This window comes from Apostichopus japonicus, chromosome 1, assembly GCF_037975245.1.
Source record: "Apostichopus japonicus isolate 1M-3 chromosome 1, ASM3797524v1, whole genome shotgun sequence".
In the NCBI taxonomy this organism is placed as follows: Eukaryota; Metazoa; Echinodermata; class Holothuroidea; order Aspidochirotida; family Stichopodidae; genus Apostichopus; species Apostichopus japonicus.
This window is the reverse complement of record NC_092561.1, coordinates 20151443-20173096: the sequence shown is the minus strand read 5'-3', so window position 1 is coordinate 20173096 and position 21654 is coordinate 20151443. Positions and strand designations below refer to the sequence as shown.

At 35.9% G+C, this 21654-nt stretch overlaps 2 protein-coding genes across 7 annotated transcripts in view; one reads left to right on the top strand and one right to left on the bottom strand.

Moving 5' to 3' along the window:
* The window catches only part of LOC139970852 (small subunit processome component 20 homolog), a 175865-nt gene that overhangs the window by 117777 nt on the left and 36434 nt on the right, over positions 1–21654 (bottom strand). Inside the window, exon 6 of one of the 3 annotated variants that reach the window (XM_071976897.1) lies at positions 12976–13610. The exons of 1 other annotated variant lie outside the window; for it this stretch is intronic. In XM_071976897.1, the coding sequence (XP_071832998.1) occupies positions 13432–13610 (179 nt within the window). In that variant the 3' untranslated portion in view covers positions 12976–13431. Of the gene's footprint in view, positions 1–12674; positions 13611–21654 lie in introns of those variants that run through there. One more of the 3 variants, XM_071976902.1, reaches the window with a different exon arrangement.
* Positions 1–21654, top strand: part of LOC139970765 (uncharacterized) — a 151619-nt gene that overhangs the window by 106232 nt on the left and 23733 nt on the right. Inside the window, exons 1-2 of one of the 4 annotated variants that reach the window (XM_071976790.1) lie at positions 16994–17023; positions 21415–21577. The exons of the other annotated variants lie outside the window; for them this stretch is intronic. Of the exons in view, the coding sequence (XP_071832891.1) occupies positions 17004–17023; positions 21415–21577 (183 nt within the window). The 5' untranslated portion in view covers positions 16994–17003. Of the gene's footprint in view, positions 1–16993; positions 17024–21414; positions 21578–21654 lie in introns of those variants that run through there. 4 annotated transcript variants of the gene reach the window in all.

Genomic DNA, 21654 nt, shown 5'->3' with positions numbered 1-21654 from the left:
CGAGGCCATCAACGGTACCTAGCCTTCGAATAAGCCGGAAAGGATTTCAGATACAAAGCTCACCCGTTTGGACTATATGTTACATCCCAGAGGATTCACAAGAATAACGGGAACGGTAGTCTCCTACCTTAGAAAAAGAGGTCTCACAGTTTTCAGTCTCAACGATTGGCTCATGGTAGGGGAGTCAGAATCTGACGCAGAAAACAATGTCCACAAGACAGTACAGACTCTCCAGGAACTGGGTTGGATAATCAACAAGGAAAAGTCACAGCTGTCCACGACACAATCCAGTTCCTGGAGGCTGTAATAGATTTCACAAAGTACTGTAGTATATATATATATATATATATATATATATATATATACATACTGTACATATATATATTGAATGTGTAGCAAGTGGTACAACAGATAAATAAATCAATAAAGAATAACACACCAGAAAAATTCCACTTCACGACCGGTTTCTTCCTTTTGGGACTCATCAGGTGAAGGTAGGAATCGGACCCCGGATCTTCGTGTCACGAACCGAAGTCCGTACTACTCGACCACAGTGATTCTACTGGTGTGTTAAAGCTTATAAATTGGCTTTGAATAACTGTCATTAAGGGCGTATTATCCAAGTGTTATGATTGTACAGAGTGCACCCCTGGCGCTTTGAATCTGACAATTTTACTCAGAATAACCACTCTTGGCTTGCATATAAGTCGTGAAGTGGAATTTTTCTGGTGTGTTATTCTTTATTGATTTACTAAATATATTTATAAATATATATATATATATATATATATATATATATATATATATATATATGTATATATGTATATATATATATATATATATATATATATATATATATATTTTTTTTTTATGGAATATAATTGGTTCAAGCAATGCAGCTGGTGGTCATTGATGCATGTCATCCACCGCACACCCGCGTCTCTTCACAAAAGTAACTTGTTGGTCCTTAACCATTGATGTGTTGTAATGCCTATACCTATATAGTATGTATATATATATATATATATATAAGTTTTCTGTGTATTGCTATAGATTTGAAAGGTTGCCAATGTCAAAGTATAACAATATTTCAGCATGTGTAAAAGTAAGTTGGAGAGAAGAGAGGAAGAAACCACCAGTGGAAGAGGAGAGGTACTGTAGGAGATAAACAGTGGAGTGGCAAAGAGATGATTAAGGGAAGGGGGTAGGGAATAAACTGGAGGACAAAGACAGAAAAGTGTGGAGAAAAAAAGGGTGGAAGAGAGCTATAATAAACCCCTGGTGGTTTCTTTCTTTCTTCTCTCCATCCCTTGTCTACTAATCCCCTTACATCTATCTCTTTGTGTTCACCATGCTCATTAACCTGTCTGTATTCTGTGCATGTTTTTGTCCTTTCTGTTACTTGTCATTTAGCATTTGAAGAAGATCCTGCTAGGATCGAAATGTCAGGCCAACTTACTTTTACACATTCTCTTATTATACAAGCTCTCTGTGGAAAAGCAGTTTGCTAACAGTTTTATTTTATTTTGAATATTTAAGCATGGCATCTCCAACAGTGAAGCTTGGATAAGTTTCAAAATTGCATGTGGATTCATTCTGGAATCTTAAAACCTTGTAAGCACGTTTTGGGAGTTGCAATGATAGTTCCTGTTCAAGTACAAGAATCAAAAGGTGAAAGGTCTTTTGAGGTCAACAGTAGTCAAAGGATGAAATCTTGTTAATTCACCAGTGATCAAAACTTCCAATCTTGTCTGCAGTGTAACATTAAATATTCTCAATTGTGACAAGTAAGGATCAATTATAATTACTCTACTAGTCAATATTGTAATACTCTGAATATTACTTTGTGTCTAACCTCACTTCAACATATTTAATTGCAGGACATATCAGATTCATCTATCTTAGGCAGTCTATCACAGTCCGCAGATGTCCCACACTCAAAGAAGAGATGCTATATTGAATCTACAGCTGCATTGATGATATAGTTCAGTCTATTTGTCATCTCAAAATATCTTCCAAAATATTGATAATTTCGACTGTAAAACTATATTCTTAGCAAACAGCCTGTAAAGTACTGATGACAAGTGACATTGACAATGTTGGAGTTGCTTATGTTGAATTAAATTTATCAAAATGTTCATATTGGCATGAAATAAAAAATTGTTTCATATAACCAGGGTCGTACAATCCCCAATTTTCAAAATATATATATATAATTAGTTCAAGCAATGCAGCTGGTGGTCATTGATGCATGTCATCCACCGCACACCTGCATCACTTCACAAAAGTAACTTGTTGGTCCTTAACCATTGATGCGTTGTAATGCCTATACCTATAGCATGACTATATAAGTTGCTTTCATATTGGACTTTCAACTTCACTTGGATTTAGAAACATTCATTTGTGACTTGATTTGACTTGCAATAAAGTCAAATGACTTGTGATAGACTTGACCTTATGAAATAAATTAACCTTTGACTTGACTTGAATTGAGAAACATTGACTGGTGTAAAGTAGCCAGAAACAAGTGACTTGAATACAATGCTGGATATTTAACATATTTATGTTTTTCTATATATTTTTACAGATGAGGACTTATGATTACAGTCTAATTGTAGCTGTCAAACCACCCCTAGAATACATTGGTCGAGAAGTCCATGTAATAGTTCTCTTGGTAAGAATTTACATGTAGATTCTGTTGTCCCGGAAACAGTCTTTTTAGGCCATATAACACAAATTGGTGAATTACAGATTGTCCATACTGGCCCTTAAAGCATACCAACTTTGAGGTTCAAACTCTATGGCTTGCCTGTATAAGTTACATCATGATTTATGTCTACTAAAATGCTTGCCACCTAATACTGTTTTATGATAACTGATTTTAACGAGGTATGTTCTTGCTGCAGTTAGATTTATGCGACTGAAATGTATCAATAGTGAATGCAATAACTTATAACGAATTTTGACAGAGCATACGACCAAGCCCTTACCAAACCGTATCATGATTTGTGAATGAGCTGTTACAAATTAGAGTGTGTCAAAAAAATGCTGAATGTGCGCCTCTTGCCAACAATTTGTAATGTTCATAGGCTGCTGACACACATGCTTGCAACTTGTGCACAAGAAGGATACAACTGGCACAATGTTGGTTCACCAATCAACTTTTGGAGATTAAATACAATAAATTAAGTACAGTACTACACTGTAAGCACAACTTTACACAGTTACAACCACTGTGCATAGATACTAGTCTTGGGTCCATTAAGTCATTAAGTCTTAAATTGCCAAAATCAAATTAATACCAGCTTACAAAATGACTCTCATATCATTAGTTTAATTTTGAGCACCATTTCTTTGATGACTGGCATACCTATATGTCACTAACTGTCACAGGATTTGGCCTTTGCTCTTTTAAGTGACTGAGAGATTTTCAACTTCCACTTATGCCACTACTGTTGTCAACTTTCTAAAGGGAATGACTTTGCATTGTCAGGTTATCTGAAATCTTTTTTCTGTTCTTAAAGTGCTTGTATCTAAGACATATTTTCCCAAGTTGCTTAATCAATCAGGTGATTCCATATAGAAACCTATACTCCAGCACCCAAAGTAAGGTGACACAAGTCTTATTGAGCCAGATGGGGATATGCATCAGTTGTAAATATTTTAAATAAAGTCCACACTACACGCATATCTATAAGTGCACACTCCATTAGTACTCATTTCGTCTGCAGTCATCCAGCATGCATTGCAAATAAGTTGAGTGTGCTACACACTCCGGTTGGGTGGTGACTCACAACTTGTCACCAATTCTTCTTTCGTAATGTTTTCGATTTGCTCCTTCTGGGTCTGCACGCGTGCAAAGGAGTTTCACATTTGTACTTGGGAGAAGTGTTATATGTTATTTTCATCACACCTGAGAGACATGGGGGAGGGGTGGAGGGGGGAGGGAGGAATTCACAAACTCCTTTGAGTGACTTCACTCTTGGAATTTAGTGACTTATGACCTGCATGTTAACTCTGCCTTCTGTATCATGCTGTAATATACAGTATATACGATATACAGCAGGAGTCAGTTATAGTATAATTTTCAAATGAACAATAAATGGAGTACCATCAATTTGAATGTTACTTCATACTGTAATCGAATTAACAAAAATTATGAAATACTTTCAACAAGGGGACCTGATAGAGAACTGATATAGTTTGTGTATGTTCTACTCAGGTAACACTCAATATACATAAACTCTGATCATATTACAGGATCTCTCGAGGAAAATTAAAAATGAATGGAAACATGTAGGTAGAAATCTTGGACTAGATGACTCAGAGCTCTGTACACTTGAGAGAGATAATACCAACAATGGACGCACGGAAACTGTTTATCAAATGTTGTTGTATTGGAAACAGAGCAATGGAAGTCAAGCCACATACAGAGTACTGGGAGAGGCTTTAATAGCAGCTAAACGCAGAGACCTGCAAGAGAAGCTGTATAAGCTAGGTAAGTATTTAATTTAATAATATAAATACATCAAAGACATAGCAATTAAACATATAACTGTTTCATATATAAAAATACTTTCTGCTACAGATACTGTATCAACTTTACCCTTTAAAGTAAACTTGATTTCTTTCTGCAAAATTAAAACAGCAAATAAACTGTGTAGAATCTCACTTTTACAACTTTCCCATTAAATGAAGTGGACAGATGGAATCCAATGTCAGTGTACCAGTAAATGAATCATATATCTCATCACTGTAAACTTACAAAGCTGCCACCTATGTTCATGTAAGAATCCAAGTAACATTCCTCAGCAAAATATAACACTAATTGTTGTAAGGATATTTTAGTTGTCATTTCTGTGAAGGGTACTCTTTTTTGGTTTAAATTACACTGCTAAAAAGCTTTTTATTATGGTAGAAGTTTTTAGGCCTTTTGCATATATAGAACATTTTTGACTATCAACTTTTATTATACTAAACACCTTTCTACCTTTTTAGCCACTATCCAAAATGATAACTGATGATTGGTTAGATCCAGGCAAGTGCTTTGCCAACTAACAGAGGTAGAAATGCAAATCTCCAGCCAAACTGTTCTGTTTGTCAGAAGGTTTTCCATTTCCTCTTCTCTTGGAGGAACGAATGTGACAGTGACTGTCAGTGAGGCAACTTGTAGTGTTCTTGACAACACATTGACAGATTCTTGTGGAATGGGAAATATGTTATGTAGAAGTAAGTATATTTTAAACATTGTAACTGTACATAGTAACTAATATATGAAGCTATATGTGAGCTGAGAGTGGCTGACTTCAATTGAAATGAACGAAAAAATATATTTATATGAACTTTGTCAATAAATAAGCAAAACTCAGAATTGTCTTAAAGCAATCATATCAGTTTATACTTGCAGGAAAGTATGTTTTTCCTTTTTGGATATTTGTCAATTTCAACTTTTAAAGTAATATTCATAACATACATCAATTTAGAATGATAGACTTGCATTTATAATCAACTTCCATCGTAGCCAATGCTACTTGTGCTGCTTTCCGGTTCTTATGTTAACAGAATATCATTAATCATTTCATGGTTATTCAGGCAGTATGACCGAATCAGAGGTCCAAAACACAACGATACGGTGATGGAGAATTTATGTCAGTAATACTGTTCATCAGCATCGATATCTCGTATTGTATGTTATAGATTTGTCAGATATCTCAGAACAATTATATTGCACTAATTTACTTAAGTGAATTCCTTGCATGATCAAAGTAAAATAAAAAATGTTAGCAAACTGCTTATCCACTAGAGATCCTGTGTAATAGAATGCGTAAAAGTAATTAGGCCTGACGTTTCGTTCCTAGCAGGATCTTCTTCAGAGGCTGAAAACTTTGGTTTAAAATGTAAACAGCTGCCATAATATCTGTTTATCTGTTTATTTACTGCACTTCATGAAAACATTGTGCAGTAATTAAGGCACTAGTAATATCTGTGCCGCTAAGAAATCTAAAAAATATTTGAAATGTATCTCTTTTTACAGATACTGTTGTTGGTTTTGATGATAATTGTAACCTATGCATTCATGATGACATGTGTGTGGGTAGGTGTGTTTTTTTTAAGGAAAAGTCGCCCAGGAAAGAACGTGGGCACGAAAACCAATCTACCAAAACGACTGATCCGCTCTCAGCCCCAGTCACCTTGCATCGGGACTGTGACTGTGTGATCATTGTAGGGTGTGCATCACCATTCCCCTCGAAAGGGAACAGATACCACACATGATCATGGGTGTGTGTGTATGTGTGTGTGTATGTGACGCCCTTGGTTCGTAAACACGATAACTCAACAATGGCAAGTTGGATTGAATTCATAATTGGTACAGATATGTGCCATAGTGAGTAGAAGAGCCCTATTGATTTTTGTGCTCATCTCATGAATAATAATGAGATTACAGGGGCAAATGTAAATATTTTCAGAATTGAATCATACTTTGTGTGAAGGTGTTGGTAGATAGCGGGTACATGATAATGTATGTTCAATTTGATATTATGCACATTTATTAGGGGGCTGGGCTTGAGTTGATTTTTGCTAAAAATAGCTTGAAAACATGTTTTGTTAATATATTTCGTAGGTATGTCCACAGTAAGTAAAAGAACCTTGCTGATAAATTTAATCAACAATGACCAAAGCTTGGGATTATAATCTCAGTTGGCAAGGAATCACAATAAACCCAATGGCTTTCTGGTTTTCTCAATAAAACAATACAATCGCAACGCTAACACTGATCTATTGTGATGGTTTATTAGTTTCCTAGTTAATTAATGAAGCGTGTCCCTATATAAATGTGTCTAGATATGTTGATAGATATCATTGAGATATTCTATGGCTTAAGTTATGACCTAGCCTTTGTTAATTTTAATATTTCATTTTAATTATTAATTTTAGTCTTTATACATGCAATTTATAAAATGGCATCGCATATCTTTTTGTAGCATAGTAAACAATAACAATCTCAATAAATAAAAAGTCATTGTTGCAGCTCATTCTACTAGCATATTATTCTATATTCCCTTGGTCCGTCAGTTTAATCTTTGGTTTGATGCAACATTGCAAACCTCCCAGGCCCGTTGACGTGGATTTATCGAGGTTGCTAAAGACTTTTGTTCAAGGAATGAACACAGGAGGATTTGTTTTGGAAAGTTCTAAATTATGGATGAACACAGATCAAAGTACAGATGTTGGTTAATTGATAGAGTCACGTGCACTATAATAGTATTGATAGCATACTAACACATCATATATATTTAAGTGGTATGGCCAGTTTACGGTTTATAGCATAACGAGTGATGGTTGTGGAATGAGAAAGTGCCCCTCTGATGTTGTGCCCCCCCCCCATCATGTTGGAAAATTACTACCCCCTGTATTCTGGCGTGGATCTATATCGTTAGGGATACAGCTTTAAGTAAAATGAGGTGGTGATAATACTTGTCATTAAGCTTTAGTCATATCACATCCCCAAAAACCAGCCGAAGCCGGCCTAGGTTAACTATATCCAGGGTCCAATAAATAATAATACAGCAGCTGAGCAGACGACACTAATAAAGTACCACTGTCCCATCCTCAGAATTATCTGTGAAACTCCAGTCCAATCTCACATTATGACAATTTTGGCCCCCAAATGCGGCACGTGATATCAACATTTCGAGTGATTATATGTCAACTTTATCACTTTAGTTATGTCAAAGACGTAGTGTTTGTATTACGCTTTGTTACTTTCTTGCCATTAGAGTTCCTTTCTTGCCATACAAGCACAGCGCCACCAGTTAGTTGAATGGCTTCATATATGTCGCATGACATCATTCTCCTTACTTAAAGTAGAACGATAGTAACAGAAAAAAATATCTCCTTTTCTGATATAATGTAGTTTATATGTTACCAAGCAACACATTTTTTTAATTTCCAAATAGAACACCGGAAAGTTATAAAAAAGGGAAGTAAAACATTGTTTTTTCGTCTCCGTAATCGATACGAATTTAGGAATTTGCAAACACTGCAACGACCTTGAACAGCCCTCAAGTCAGTCAATGACGTCACTGTGATGATTTTTTTTTCCAGTTGTGCACTGTTCAGTACGGAGCTGTGCGTGCATTTCGTATCGGCATAACTGTTATTTTAGTTTAATTTTTCCGGCGTAATGTTCAAGACATAAATAGATAATGAATATCGTGGTGTTTCTTGATTACTTCACCACGTGTTTACAAGTTTTCTTACGAAATTTGCGACGATTTCGCAATATCTGAAGAGGTAACTCGCAAGCTGACCCAAAGTAACGTAAATCACAAGATCACGTTGTTGGCGGGTTTTATACACAGTGCTGTATGAATGTGCTCACTTACATGTCAAACTGGCACAATAATAATAGTGATGATAGTCTCAAACGTAGATTAGTATAACATCCGAAAGAAAATCCAAAGTTCTAAACAAAGTAGAATCGCTTGTATGCACTAGGCCTACTGTAAAACATAAACGTTCCTTGTTCCGTACGTTGTTAAATCCAACAGAAAGGTTCCATTGAGCTTGAAACACAACCGCATTTGAACTCAATCCAAGGGCGGCGGAACTTGGGGGGCACAGGGGGCACATGCCCCCCCCCCACTTTTTCTCAGGTTAAAAATGTGCCCTTTTTCTACATAAAAATTGAGGTGTCTAAAGTTAGCAAGAGGCCAGGGAACCAGAATGAACACTCGGGAATGGCCGTTTCCGGCCATCTGAGGGGAGTTGTAAAACCAAAATTTTCCTTGTACGCTCCGCGCCAACCGATGGTGGCGCTCCGCTCAGATAGTCGTTCATACAGCTTTGGAAATCCTGGCTACGCCCCTGACTTTTAATGAATTTCTGTGGGTCAAACTCAAAGCTATTTCGAATGGAAACAATTTGTTCAGATATTAACAAGAAATAAACTCGAATTCGGAAGATTCCTACATTAGCAACCAGCATGATTTCACCTCATTTTGTCTCAAAAGAAAACTTGTTCCTTGTTTTCCAAGTTGCACATTGGATATTGCAGTGCTAGTATGCATATTTTCCTTGAAGGGGGGGGGGGGGGGCGTTGATGGAGTGATGTGTATAGGCAAATAAGATAATACAATAAGAGTTATAAAGGGTACTAAATATAAGGCTGCATCCGTCCAATCTTTCAGTCGAATTTCTGCAAAGTGCCCTTTGATGTCGGTGCCCCCCCCCAGATTAAAAGTGCTTCCGCCGCCCTTGACTCAATCGTATGGTTAGTCTAGCTCTAACAATTTTCTCACTACATGCAATGCCTATTGCGTTTATTCACATGCATGCCTCGTGGTTTGGGCTTCAGGAGGAATCATATTCTAGCCGGGCCAACTTCACGTAGGTCCGCAAACGGTACTTTCACACTGTGCAAACATTAGTGACAGTGTGCGCTACCGTTAGTAATACTTACACGATGTTTTGTTTCTCTCGAGCATACATACGCTTGGAAAATTGAAAACAATTATTGTAGAGTCCACATACGTTCTGTTGCATTGCCCCTACAACGCAATTTCTTTGCATTTTGCTAGTGGTTTAGGTTGTTTGTCGAGTCCAATATAGAGTAGGTTGCAACTAAACTTACACACTCAGTGCACACAGCCAAAGAACACTACGCCGAGCTCACTTTGTTATCATCATAATGACGTCACAGGTCACAGTAGATCACGTGATCATCATATCGCTTTTCGCGAAAAGCCAAATTTATGTTTAAAAAATCAACGAGTTTAGGAATGTTTTTTCAGCCTTTCCCAACAACGGATTGACTTGAATTTTCACATGTGTAAAACGGAAACCAACTAAAATACTCTTGAATAAAATCGTTTTTTCGTCAATGCTGAAAATCACTATCGTTCATCTTTAAACTTCTATGGTAATTACTGTTACGATTATATTCACCCAACATGGCAGCATAGAGAAACGTTGTACTCAAGTAGAAGCCGAAGCGAATTAAACAGATCACACATCCGGAGTATATTATACTTATAAACGTATGCATGCCAAGTACTTTAATACCGCTCTCATCTCTTTCCCGGAACCAAATCATACTGTACTTTATAAATCAACGATCTTCTAGGGTGGCATACTCTTATTAGAGTTTATATCAATCCACCCGAGTGTTAGCCTCCAAGAAATGTGCCAAAATACAGTAGGAGAACATCATTTTTGATATATTATTAATCAGGATCTGTTTTTGTGGCTTGTATGTTGAAGAGCATGAATGGCCGTACATATGGTGCAAACATTGGGTCTATTTAGGCACTTTTAGACCAATTTAGGCCTACCAGGAGCAGCGTACGAAAATTGTTTACAACTGAGTGAAGAGGTTTGTTTATAAGTGAAGAAAACTTCAGGCTCTGATAGCCAAAAATTTCTACTGTCATAATATGGGAAATTGATGGTGCCATGACAGGCCAACTTGACAGCGTTTCCAGTTATGAGTATAGCGTTCAGCTAGTGAGAACTTTACTTTAGACTTAGAGACCACATTACTTCTGTGATTATAAGTCAACGGGGCTTTGAATAGGTGCATTCTACCTTAAGCATTTGATTCACATGAGTTCCAATCAAATTTGTCTACAAAGAAAATCGGACTAAAATAATTCTTCACGATCAATACAAAAATTAAAGCATGAGATTAACTACAGAGAATATAAGCGCTCATTAATAATATATCGTATATATGACTATAATAATGTGGACCATGTACCAGTTTTTGGAAAATTCATGAATATCTTGACACTAATGGCTACACCATATGCATTATGTCCGGACACTAAACCAAGCCTAGTGTATCACGTCAGTAAAGGAAATTAATGCTTCGTGTTTGCTTTATAATTTCTATACTAGCTATTTCTATATAGCTATTAGGAAATTTTTACAGGTCGACTATGAAACCTACAGGGTCATAATGTGTAATCAACAGCCAAATTCTATAGTTTTGGATAATCAATCTAAATGTAATTCGCAAATCACCCCCCCCCCCCCTTCCCCCCTTTTTTTTTGGTTCTCTCTGTATTGTACTAATTTTAAAAAGGTGGGCGGAAGTTTGAGAATGCGTTCGCGGCTTGTCAGAATACTCTATCAAAACAAAACGCCACGAAATTTGCAAGGTGAAAAATATAACACTTTTCAAAGATACCGACACTTTTCCCTCACCAATTCCTCCCCAACCTGCAGAAGAAAATTGTACATGTAGACAATGTTAACAGACCCACTTTACACATAACTAGAGTCTTAACATTAATCGCAAGTCGTAGATTTGAAATCATTATTCATACTATATATGGTGTTGTTTACCCGAGGCCGGAATATGATGGTATTGTATACGTTTCAAAAGAGGGCGATATATAGATTTATTGAGTAAACTTCAACATTAACGTAATGAGATATTTATATCAAATTTGCCGATGTCGCATTACAGGTAAATCAACCTTCAAACTGAACTTAACGAATGTGTAACCACTATCTTACTGTCGGTATACTCTCGAAAGCGTAAATATAGCTCTTGTCAATAAGGTTACACTGTTTTTTTTTACTGAATGCAAAAGGAATCGGTTCTTTGTGTTGATATATATCGTGAGGTAGAGATATAGAGAGACATGTCCTTTGCTATTAGACACTGTAACTTAAAAAGTATGTGGTGCAAGAATCATATTCTTTTCTGGAGTCAACTGAAGTCAAAGTGAGACAAACTTGTAAACACTGTCACTCAAGAGATATCTTGGTTGAGGTAAATATTTATGATGCAGATCTCTTTGATGAATACAATAAGCCTGTTGACGTTGGTGGATTTCTTATGCCATACGAAGTCAGCATATATAGATCAAATTCCTCAAAACAAATCTTGTAAATATGAAACGTCGTACAGTACATCTTGGTTGAAATTCTTATTTGGTATGCAGCTTCACCTTAGAGAGTGGAAGAGCTACATAGTTGTATGTGGACGACAAATTTTATTTCTAAAAACAATATGATAAATGTTCAGCTTATTTAAATTTAATAGTTAGTTTGTACTGCATGGACATTCGTCCGTCAACAAATTAAAACTATTGAAAATACGTCAATAGTGATCAAATTCCGAAACCCTTATAGCTGCAACAGTAAAACATCGATGAATTTTGAATTTGAAGGGCAGTTCCCCTTCATTAGGAGAACCATGCTGATCTCTTCAAGACACTGGGTAATTGTCTTATTTGCCTAGTTACCGTTGAATGTTTTTATATAAAGTGTTGCAATGCAACACCATTAGACCTTCCGGTAGTGTCCCTACCAAGAGCAAAAGTGGGTTATATTCAATGAGGTGATGGCTAGTGAACGCCGCAGGAAACAACAGAGGGACTGATGTCCTCATACTGCAACCGAGCTGTCAATGTGTGTAAAATTTATACCAAAGAATGCATGTTCATTAAATGAAATTCTATATACAGAGAACCTTCACAGCTGAACTAACATTCGAAATGTATCACATGTCATCCTCCTACCAAGCTTTGTGTAGACATATCCATTAAACTTAATCTGATATAGCCAATATTGTTTTGGGTTTTTTCTCGTTTTTTTTTAAATCACATTTTTCTGCTGATTATTGGAAAAAATGTCATGTTGCTATGATACATACACAAAGATACATAGGATATATACTATATACAGGTGTGCACTGCAACATATGGCTCATTGAGGCAACAAGTTAATTGCCAAACAACCAATGCCAAGAATTTACACATGAATATGCAATGACGGTGCATAAGGGACTGTTTTAGAAGGATTTTGAGGAAAACAAAGCCATTTTGCTACTCACTGAGATAGAGCTTCAACTAATCATCATCATCAACAACAAAAATGGAAACTATGTCATAACCACACTTACAAGAACTACATCGCGAATGAGTCAAAGGAATGAAGGGAGTCTGAATGGATTCTACTTACATCTGGATTCTTTGTAAGATCTTTGAAAAGGAACTCGAAGAAGTCATCTTGGGTTTTCACTTTCCTCATCATTTATGCAAAGCTGTCCGCTGGAAACCGCTGGATTTGTTCCTTCCTGTCACTGGTGAGCAATACTGAGTAAAAACTAAAAGATTTCAAGGTGGGGAACAAAACAAATCATCATAATTGATAAGTTTTAGAACAAATAGTACTTGATTCATAAAATGGATCATTTTTAGTATAAAAGAAGCGACTAGTTTTTGTGTGAAGAAAATTTTCCAAGTATTTACTGTTATATATCAGACTTCAATTGATCCAAATGAAACTGTTTTGATATAAACTTAGCATCTGCACTTGTGAAGTCAGTATCAATATATTATCTAGTGGTAGAGTGTCTGCCCCACAGGATCTGGGTTCTTGGTTCAAAACCTCACCATGAACCAAAACTCTCTAGACCTATTCCAAACTGCAAAAAGCTATCGCCATAGAAACTTGAAGAGGTAGCCCAGTGTCTGAAAGCGGCCTCAATTGATCAGTATCTTGGGTGTCCAACAAGTCAACAATGATGAGAAAAAACTCTCGGAAGTGAGGGTACATGTCCTTTTGGAGATCTCGGGCAATTTGAACCACCAAACCAAGAAGAAGAAGAAGAAACGAAGATAAAGTCGAATCAAAATCTGTTCTCATAACGTCGTCCACGATTTCTGCACTGCAGTTATAATATCATAGTGTCATAGAGTGACAAAGTATCCTTAGATTTCCCAAGACTCTGAAAAGCACGTTCAGGACCTGGGCAATGTGACAAAGTTAGCCAATTTTTTTTTAAATATTTGTAACATTTCTTGCTAATAGATGGAAGCCAATCTTGGGGAAATACTTCATCCAGTATTGCATTGCAAAATGTTATTCAAATGTAAAGTCCAGAGATGTATATCTTACATATTTTCTTTACATAGGAACCTTAGCACTTAATTAGACATAAATTACAGAGCCTTCAAAAACTGCAACACAAAGTTTGAAGACTTGACTTATTCCCTGAGTACCTCAACCACTTTTCCTTAAATTTCAGATATGGGGTGTTTAACGGGAAGACTTAAATTTTGGGGAATAAACTCTTTCTTACTTCAGAAAATGGAACAAAGAGGATAACATCTGGTGAAATAGAAATTCAAGCGGGATCTGGGATGTCTTTATTTAGCAACTATCTTGATTACCAAATATTTTCATTTCAAAATCTCATCCTTGCTTTTCTCCTTGATGATATGGTTGGATTTGTCAGTTTACATCAAACTTGTCTTTCCTCTTTATGAATAAATGTTTTGTACTGTAGTGTCTATTATAAAATTGGAACGTTATGATGCCAGTAAAGTGAGGGACATGAAAATAAGAAACCCATAATTTACCATCACGTACTGTGGGGAAAGAATGAATTCTTGTTTGCACATACAGAAACAAAAAAGAAAACCCATCTACTACAGAGTGTGATCCTGTACAGTACTTATTATATCAATGATGGTACTTACTCTAACAGTGGTATGCTAAGCTTGATCTGATCTTCAAGTGCTTCAACAGCAACAAACAATCAAAGCTATTAACCCTAAAGAAAAAGAAAGAAAATAACAGAACAAAATAGCAAAGAAAAACAAAATGTACAAAACGAACTTGACAATCATATCAATCACGGTACTTGGAAGTTAGATAACTCTTTAGTTTATACTTAAATGAAGCAAATGATTTCGAATGTCTAATACCAGTTGAGAGATTATTCTACATTTTATAACAGTAATTGTTTAGCAGAAACTTTCCATGTTTAGAGCGGTGTCTAGTGACAGAGAATAGTATATTTGTTCTCGTGACGTTTGGGATATCTGACCCAAATCTTGGGTGTACAATATTTCGAAAGACACGAGGCAGTGCATTGTTAACGTATTTGTAAGCAAAAGAACACATTTTGAAAATATGAACATCGTTGACTTTGAGGACACCAAGAGTACTGTGCAGAGTATTAGTAGGAAAACGCCAGTGGTTGAACGTGATCGTTTCTAGAATTATATTTTGTAGAACTTGTAAAGGCTTTAGAACGGAAATATTGGTCATACCATACGTTTCCACATCGTAGGATATTCTAGAGTAGACTAGTGCATAGTATATCATGCTCTCTACAGTGAAATACTGTGTAGTTGGTTATGCCAAGGTGGAGTGTAAGTTTGTTTGCGTCAAACTAATATTTTAGTTTCCCTAAAGTCGATTTGGCCTTGGACTGAGGTCTTACACAATTTGTGTCATGGACAAGCACGTTGGTGTCGTCAGCAAAGAACCTCAGATTATCGTTAGGAATTACGTTACTAATATAGTTTACATAAATAACAATAACAATCAAATCACCTTGAGCTTTCTAATTTGCTTGTCGATCTTTTGATATATGCAAATTAGTTAGCTAAGTTGTTCTTTGTTTTCTTTTCTAATGATTCACTGTGCCCCATGGAGTGAGCCAGTCTGAAAAAAAATATTATGCCTCATACTTTTTTAAGTAATCCCTAAACACCCCAAGCCTCCTGTAAATGATAAATAGCTTAACTGTTCTGACATGAACTCAGTCTAACCATCCTTATCGACGTTTGTTTGATATTTTCTCATGTTATTTTCATCATCCTGAATTTGGTATCCTAAAATTGAGGAAAAATATAGTGTACAGGTAAGTTAAAAAAGAAAAGTTGTTTTCCGCACAAGATTTTTTTTGTTATTTGGAAATAAAAGTAATGTGCAGAAAGTAACATGTGCAGAGAACAACCGAAACCCGCTAGCTATGTGTCCTTCTTTTCCACAACGAAAACAGATCTTTGAATCATTGTCACTTTGTTTATAATTAGACCTTGGCCTACGGTTTGTACTGGACCTAATGTTCTGTCCCTTATCTTTGTTATATCGATTTGCAGTCTTACTTAATGTCTGTCCGTCATTCCCTCTGTTCACTGTTGTGGCCTATGTCCCATTTTCTTGGCTACCAAGTTCCATTCGTTTGATCTGAAAATCAACTACCTCCATTGATCTTGCAATTTTATGTAACTCAGTGAGGGTTTATGCTGACCCTTGAACTAATAATTTCCTTCGAAGTTCTGTTGACATACATTTGTATATCACTTGATTCCTGATTCTTTCTGAAAAAAATATCAAAATTACAGTTTTCTGCTCTCCCTGTTAGTCTCGCTACATATTAATCAATTGTTTCGTTACTCTCTTGTGCTATTTGGCGAAACATATGTCTTTCATAAGGTATGTTAACCTTCCGCTTGAAATAGCTGTCTAGTGTACGCAATGCTTTTTCGTACTCATCGGTGCTATCTGTCTCACCTGCGGCTGTAGGAGGTCGTGGATCTCTGAGTGCAAGGGCGTAGGAACCGTGCAAGTCAGAAAACCCCTTTTTCATATCCAAATGAGAAAAAAAGTCTCATTTGGAGCACCAAATTGCATCTGAGGCCACCTGGAAATGCAAAAAAAAAAAAAAAAAAAATTCCCCTTAGACGCCTTCCCCAGGCCGGCCATCAGTCTTTAGCCCCCCCCCACTCAAAAGTACCTTCTGAATGTCGAAGTGTCTCACAAATTTCTTGCACTGGCGTTCCCGCTGAATGTAGTAACAATGCCTTTTTCTGTTTGGTATCGCTAACTCCCCTTCCTACAATGTAGTACTGAAATGCACGTGTCCATCTCGACCACCTTGGGCCTAAGGTTGTGACGTCACCTGTTACATCGAAGACAGCTATTTTTATGTCTATATTTACCGACATTTCACGTTTTGATACAACTAATGTCAATTATGACTTATCCTCGTCGCCATTGTCGGATCTGTGGCCGTGGATCGACTAGATCATGATAAAAAGTAAGGAAGAGCAAGTTGCCCAAATAAAGTTGACACGACACTCTGCTATTCTTTTTCTCCCTATTTAAAATTGATGGCGCTCTTTCAGTATCAGTACACTACACTATCAAGCAAGATATTGTCTGTGACGCGTTTCACAAACGAACTAGCTATGGCGAATACTGTTAAGAAGTAAGTTTAGACCTTTTAAAATCCATTTGTCAGCGTTATTTATTGAACATTTTCATTTTTTTTTTATCAATAAAATTTCTGTTCCTTGGTTTTCATTGCTTCTTGGCCGTAGCTGTGTAATCCATAGAGCGGCACTTGATAAATACCACGAATTATTAAATATAAGGCCTACTATAAATGTTACATAGAGATGATTATGATGTGCGTATAACCAGAGCGTTTTCATTAAAGCAAAATTATTTGGTGGGCCATCTGCCAAAAGGGACCATCAGGACACTACCTAAGCGTAGCACCAATCCCCATTGGTTAGCGCGAAGTGTAGCAAATGGCAGTTATTACATACCAATACCGTAGACCCACAGAATATAGGAAAGAGGAAGTGATCGTCATTGGGACGCCATTTTGTATTTTGAAGAGTGACATTATTTCAAACATGTAGGTGGCATCGCATGCTGTGTTAGACTTGAACAAAAAATACTTGTACCTGCCACACAAACCTGTGTAAACTGTAAATTTCACACGAGTACTCATAGTGTTCACATTATACATCAGTTTAACATAACAACAGGCCTCTACTACAAAGCCACAGAATATGGGAAAGACGAAGTGATCGCCATTGTCGCACAGTGGCAGAGTTATAGTCCCATATATGCATGTACATGTATGCTATGTGAAGGTTTAGTACAGTGTCTACAGTAAATTCACTTTTGCAAAATAGAGTTTTGCCTTCATATATAGGCTACTAACCAAATTTTATTACATATGATCGATAACCATCGTTTTCCTCTAACCGAACCACCCAGGATTAGGAGTGTAAGGGGAAAGTAAAGGTTATTCCAGACTATTACAGTGCACATTTATTATGGGCAACATGATCAGATTCAGCGGCTGTAATTCGTTCCTTATTTGAAATAAAACGTTGGAAATGTTCCTAGTCTATTACTCTGGACCAAACTTTAATTCTCATAGTAATTCATATTTTGTAATACATATGATTGTCTGGTGGTGGTATTTTTGTGAATGAATCTGCCAAAAAGCAGAATGAATGACTTCACCACATCAATTCTGCTGGATATGTTTTGATTTTCGATATAAGTTTTAGCTAAATTATTAACAGAGAAATATAATATCTGTACATGCAAGTTGCGTTTTGCATAAAATTTTAAATACAGAGATGTGAGATCAAAGACTAAAATATTTATTAGTGTTGTCTTCGTGTAGTCAATACATAAGTGAATGTGTGGCTTGTCAGATATACTGCAATATATAATTATTTTTTACTGGCTAATCTGAATCCATATGTTTTACATCCTATCTTATAGTCTGCACAACAGTAAAGAAAGTGTTTGAATTTTCTATAGGGACGCCATTTTGCATTTTGAAGAGTGACATTATTTCAAACATGTAGACCATTGTAGGTATCCAATTAAGTGACGGTAGTATTCGTAAAAATTGTTTATATATAAGATGGCATCAAATAAAAACAACATTGCATTAAATAGGCTACGTAAAGCCTTCTTTCATACCTGTAAACTTGCCAAGGGATATTGAAACGTAAATGTTCATGACAAATCATAATCAAACATAGTGGTAATAATTTCTTAACACTAAGTAAAAAAACTAAGGAATATGACGAAGTTCCAAAGTTGCGCAACATTTTCGGGAATTTGTGGAAGACTATAAATATCCTGAAAGGACCTTCTACAATAAGGGGGCATCGCATGCTTTGCTACACTTGAACAGAGATTATTTGTATCTGCCACACAAAACTGTTTACATACTGTTAATTGCACACGAATACTCATATTGTTCACATAATACAACGTCATCAGTTTAACATAACAATAGGCCTCTACTATAAAGCCACAGAATATGGGAAAGACGAAGTGATCGCCATTGTCGCACAGTGGCAGACTAATAGTCCCATATGCATGTACATGTATGCTATGTGTAGATTTAGTACAGTGTCTACAGTAAATTCACTTTTGCAAAATAGAGTTTTGCCTTCATATATACTAACCAAATTTTATTACATATGATCGATAACCATAATTTTCCTCTAACCGAACCACTCAGGATAAGGAGTGTAAGAGGAAAGTAAATGTTATTCCAGACTATTACAGTGCACATTTTACCATGAGCAACATGATCAGATTCAGTGTCTGAAATTCGTTCCTTATTATAAAATAAAAAGTTGGAAATCTTCTTAGTACTCTGGACCAAACTTTAATCATTTAATCAAAAGACAAGGAAAGACAATCATATATATTAAAAAATATGAATTATTCATATTTTTAATAGATATGATTGTCTTTCCTTGTCTTTTCCCTTTGGTTTGGTGGTGGTGGTATTTTGTGAATGCATCTGCCAAAGAGCAGAATGAGTGACTTTCATCACATCAATTCTGCTGGATATGCAATGATTTTCGATATAATTTTTAGCTTACTTATTTACAGAGAAATATAATATCTGTACATGAAAGTTGCGTTTTCAAAACTTTTATTAAATACAGAGATGTTTGAAAACTAGGCAAACATTCCACGTGTAACATACTGTAGAGAAAAACCCATGGATGAGAAGATTGTTATATCAGTCAAGCTGTTTGCCATGTGTAAGTTTAGGGGTTTTCTGTACTGGCGTGCCCTCCCAAAAGTATGATGACTCAGGGGAGAGAAGTTGTAAAGATAACGCAGGAATAAAAGATTAACGGTAAACTTAATTAATTTAATACCAATTAACTGGAGCAAACTAAATATAAAATATAATTTACTTACAAGTCACAAGCTCACTTCACACATACACATATAACTCAAACGTACTCACTCGCTCACAAGTGTTGACCGGTCAACCATCCGTATTCACTCCCTCATTCATAAGCTCTGCCAAACATTTTCAAACACAAGAAAGTTCTCTCACACCACACTTATTTACACTCTTTCCACCTGAAACGCAGACTTCTCCTGAAGTCTTTAACTAATCAATCTTTACAATCGCTTATTTACACTTGCATGGTGACATTTAATTCCATCTACTGTAAGCCATTCCAAGAATTAAAGATAGAGGGTTTGAAAGTCAGCCAAAATTCACTCCATTCAAATAAACTTATCTCATGTTCTATGAGTACTGTACTGTATAATACAATTAGGTTAAATAAAAGTGTAAAGTTTGTTTGGATTTTTTTGTTGGTCAAATAGTCTGTCACCAGAGTTTTCCTTTATGTAGTTTGCAAGTCTAAACTTACATCGTATGAAATATACAAGTTCCATATATACTGTACACGGAAGCTTCGATGTGAGATCAAAGACTAAATATTTATAAGTGTTGTCTTCGTCTAACATATATGTGAATGTGTGACTTGATATATATACTGCAATATATAATTAATTTTCATTGGCTAATCATCTGCATTCATATGTTTTACAGCCTATCTTTTAGTCTGCACAACAGTAAAGAAAGTGTTTGAATTTTCTACAGGGACGCCATTTTGTATTTTGAAGAGTGAAATTATTTCATACATGTAGACCATTCTAGGTAATTCAAATTAAGTGACGGTAGTATTCGTAAAAAGTACAAGTTCCATAAAGAACGGAAGCTGTGATATGAGATTGAACTAAAATATTTATTAGTGTTGTCTTCATCTAACATCAGTACATAAGTGGATGTGTGACTTGTCCGATATACTGCAATATATAATTAATTTTTACTGGCTAATCACTTATATCTTCAAGGAGAGGATTACAGAATAGACGAGCTGTAACATCATCATGAAAATGTACAAAAGATTGAATTACACTCTTCTTGTTGAGGTATTCTTGAAATGCGACACAATTATTAGCTGAGGATGTCCTGTACAGTACGTTTAGTTTTGCATGAATCCTTTTATTTTGTTATTTTGTGAAAGAGTGATTTAGACATATTAGAAAACAGTCATGATTCTTAATTGAATTGCCATTTATGTTGATATTTACTCTGCTGTAGTCAGATACAGTACTATTAGAAAAATATCACCAAATTTTAATTTCTAATTTAAATCTTTGCTTTGCAAACTCTTATAGGGGTTGTGATTTTGACCTGACAATGAGGCAGGCACCTAGCAATGTTCTTAAGCAACCGATTTCAGCCACCGATATACTGTACAGTATTGCTTTATAGCTTGTCATTGAATTATAATAAATTGAATATTAGTATATTTCTTTTACATGGCAGTCTTATCTATAAAGCCATTCTAAATTGATCTTTTGATGTACCCATCTTCCAAATCAAGTTGGTCTTCTTTGCGGTTTAGCTCATCGGTTTGAACATGTGTTGAATTTTCAAACATTAACTCAGATATTACATTTTATGGTGCAAACATGTTAAGATGATATCTTTCGTTTCCTTTAACCCAACAGAGAAGCCGCTGAAAGCAGTGAAAATAAATATAAAAAACACAACGTAAACACATTACTTGAAAGACAACGTAGTCATCTCAGCAGACACCGGGCAGACCTCGTGCAGAGAATCCCAACTATGGATGTGGTAGACAGATTGATCGAACTACATGGAGCTCCAGAGGTGAGTACCAATTGCATGATTTACAAGGTTATATCTCACATTGCCCGGTCAGTTGCAATGTTCGTCCATTTCAAGAA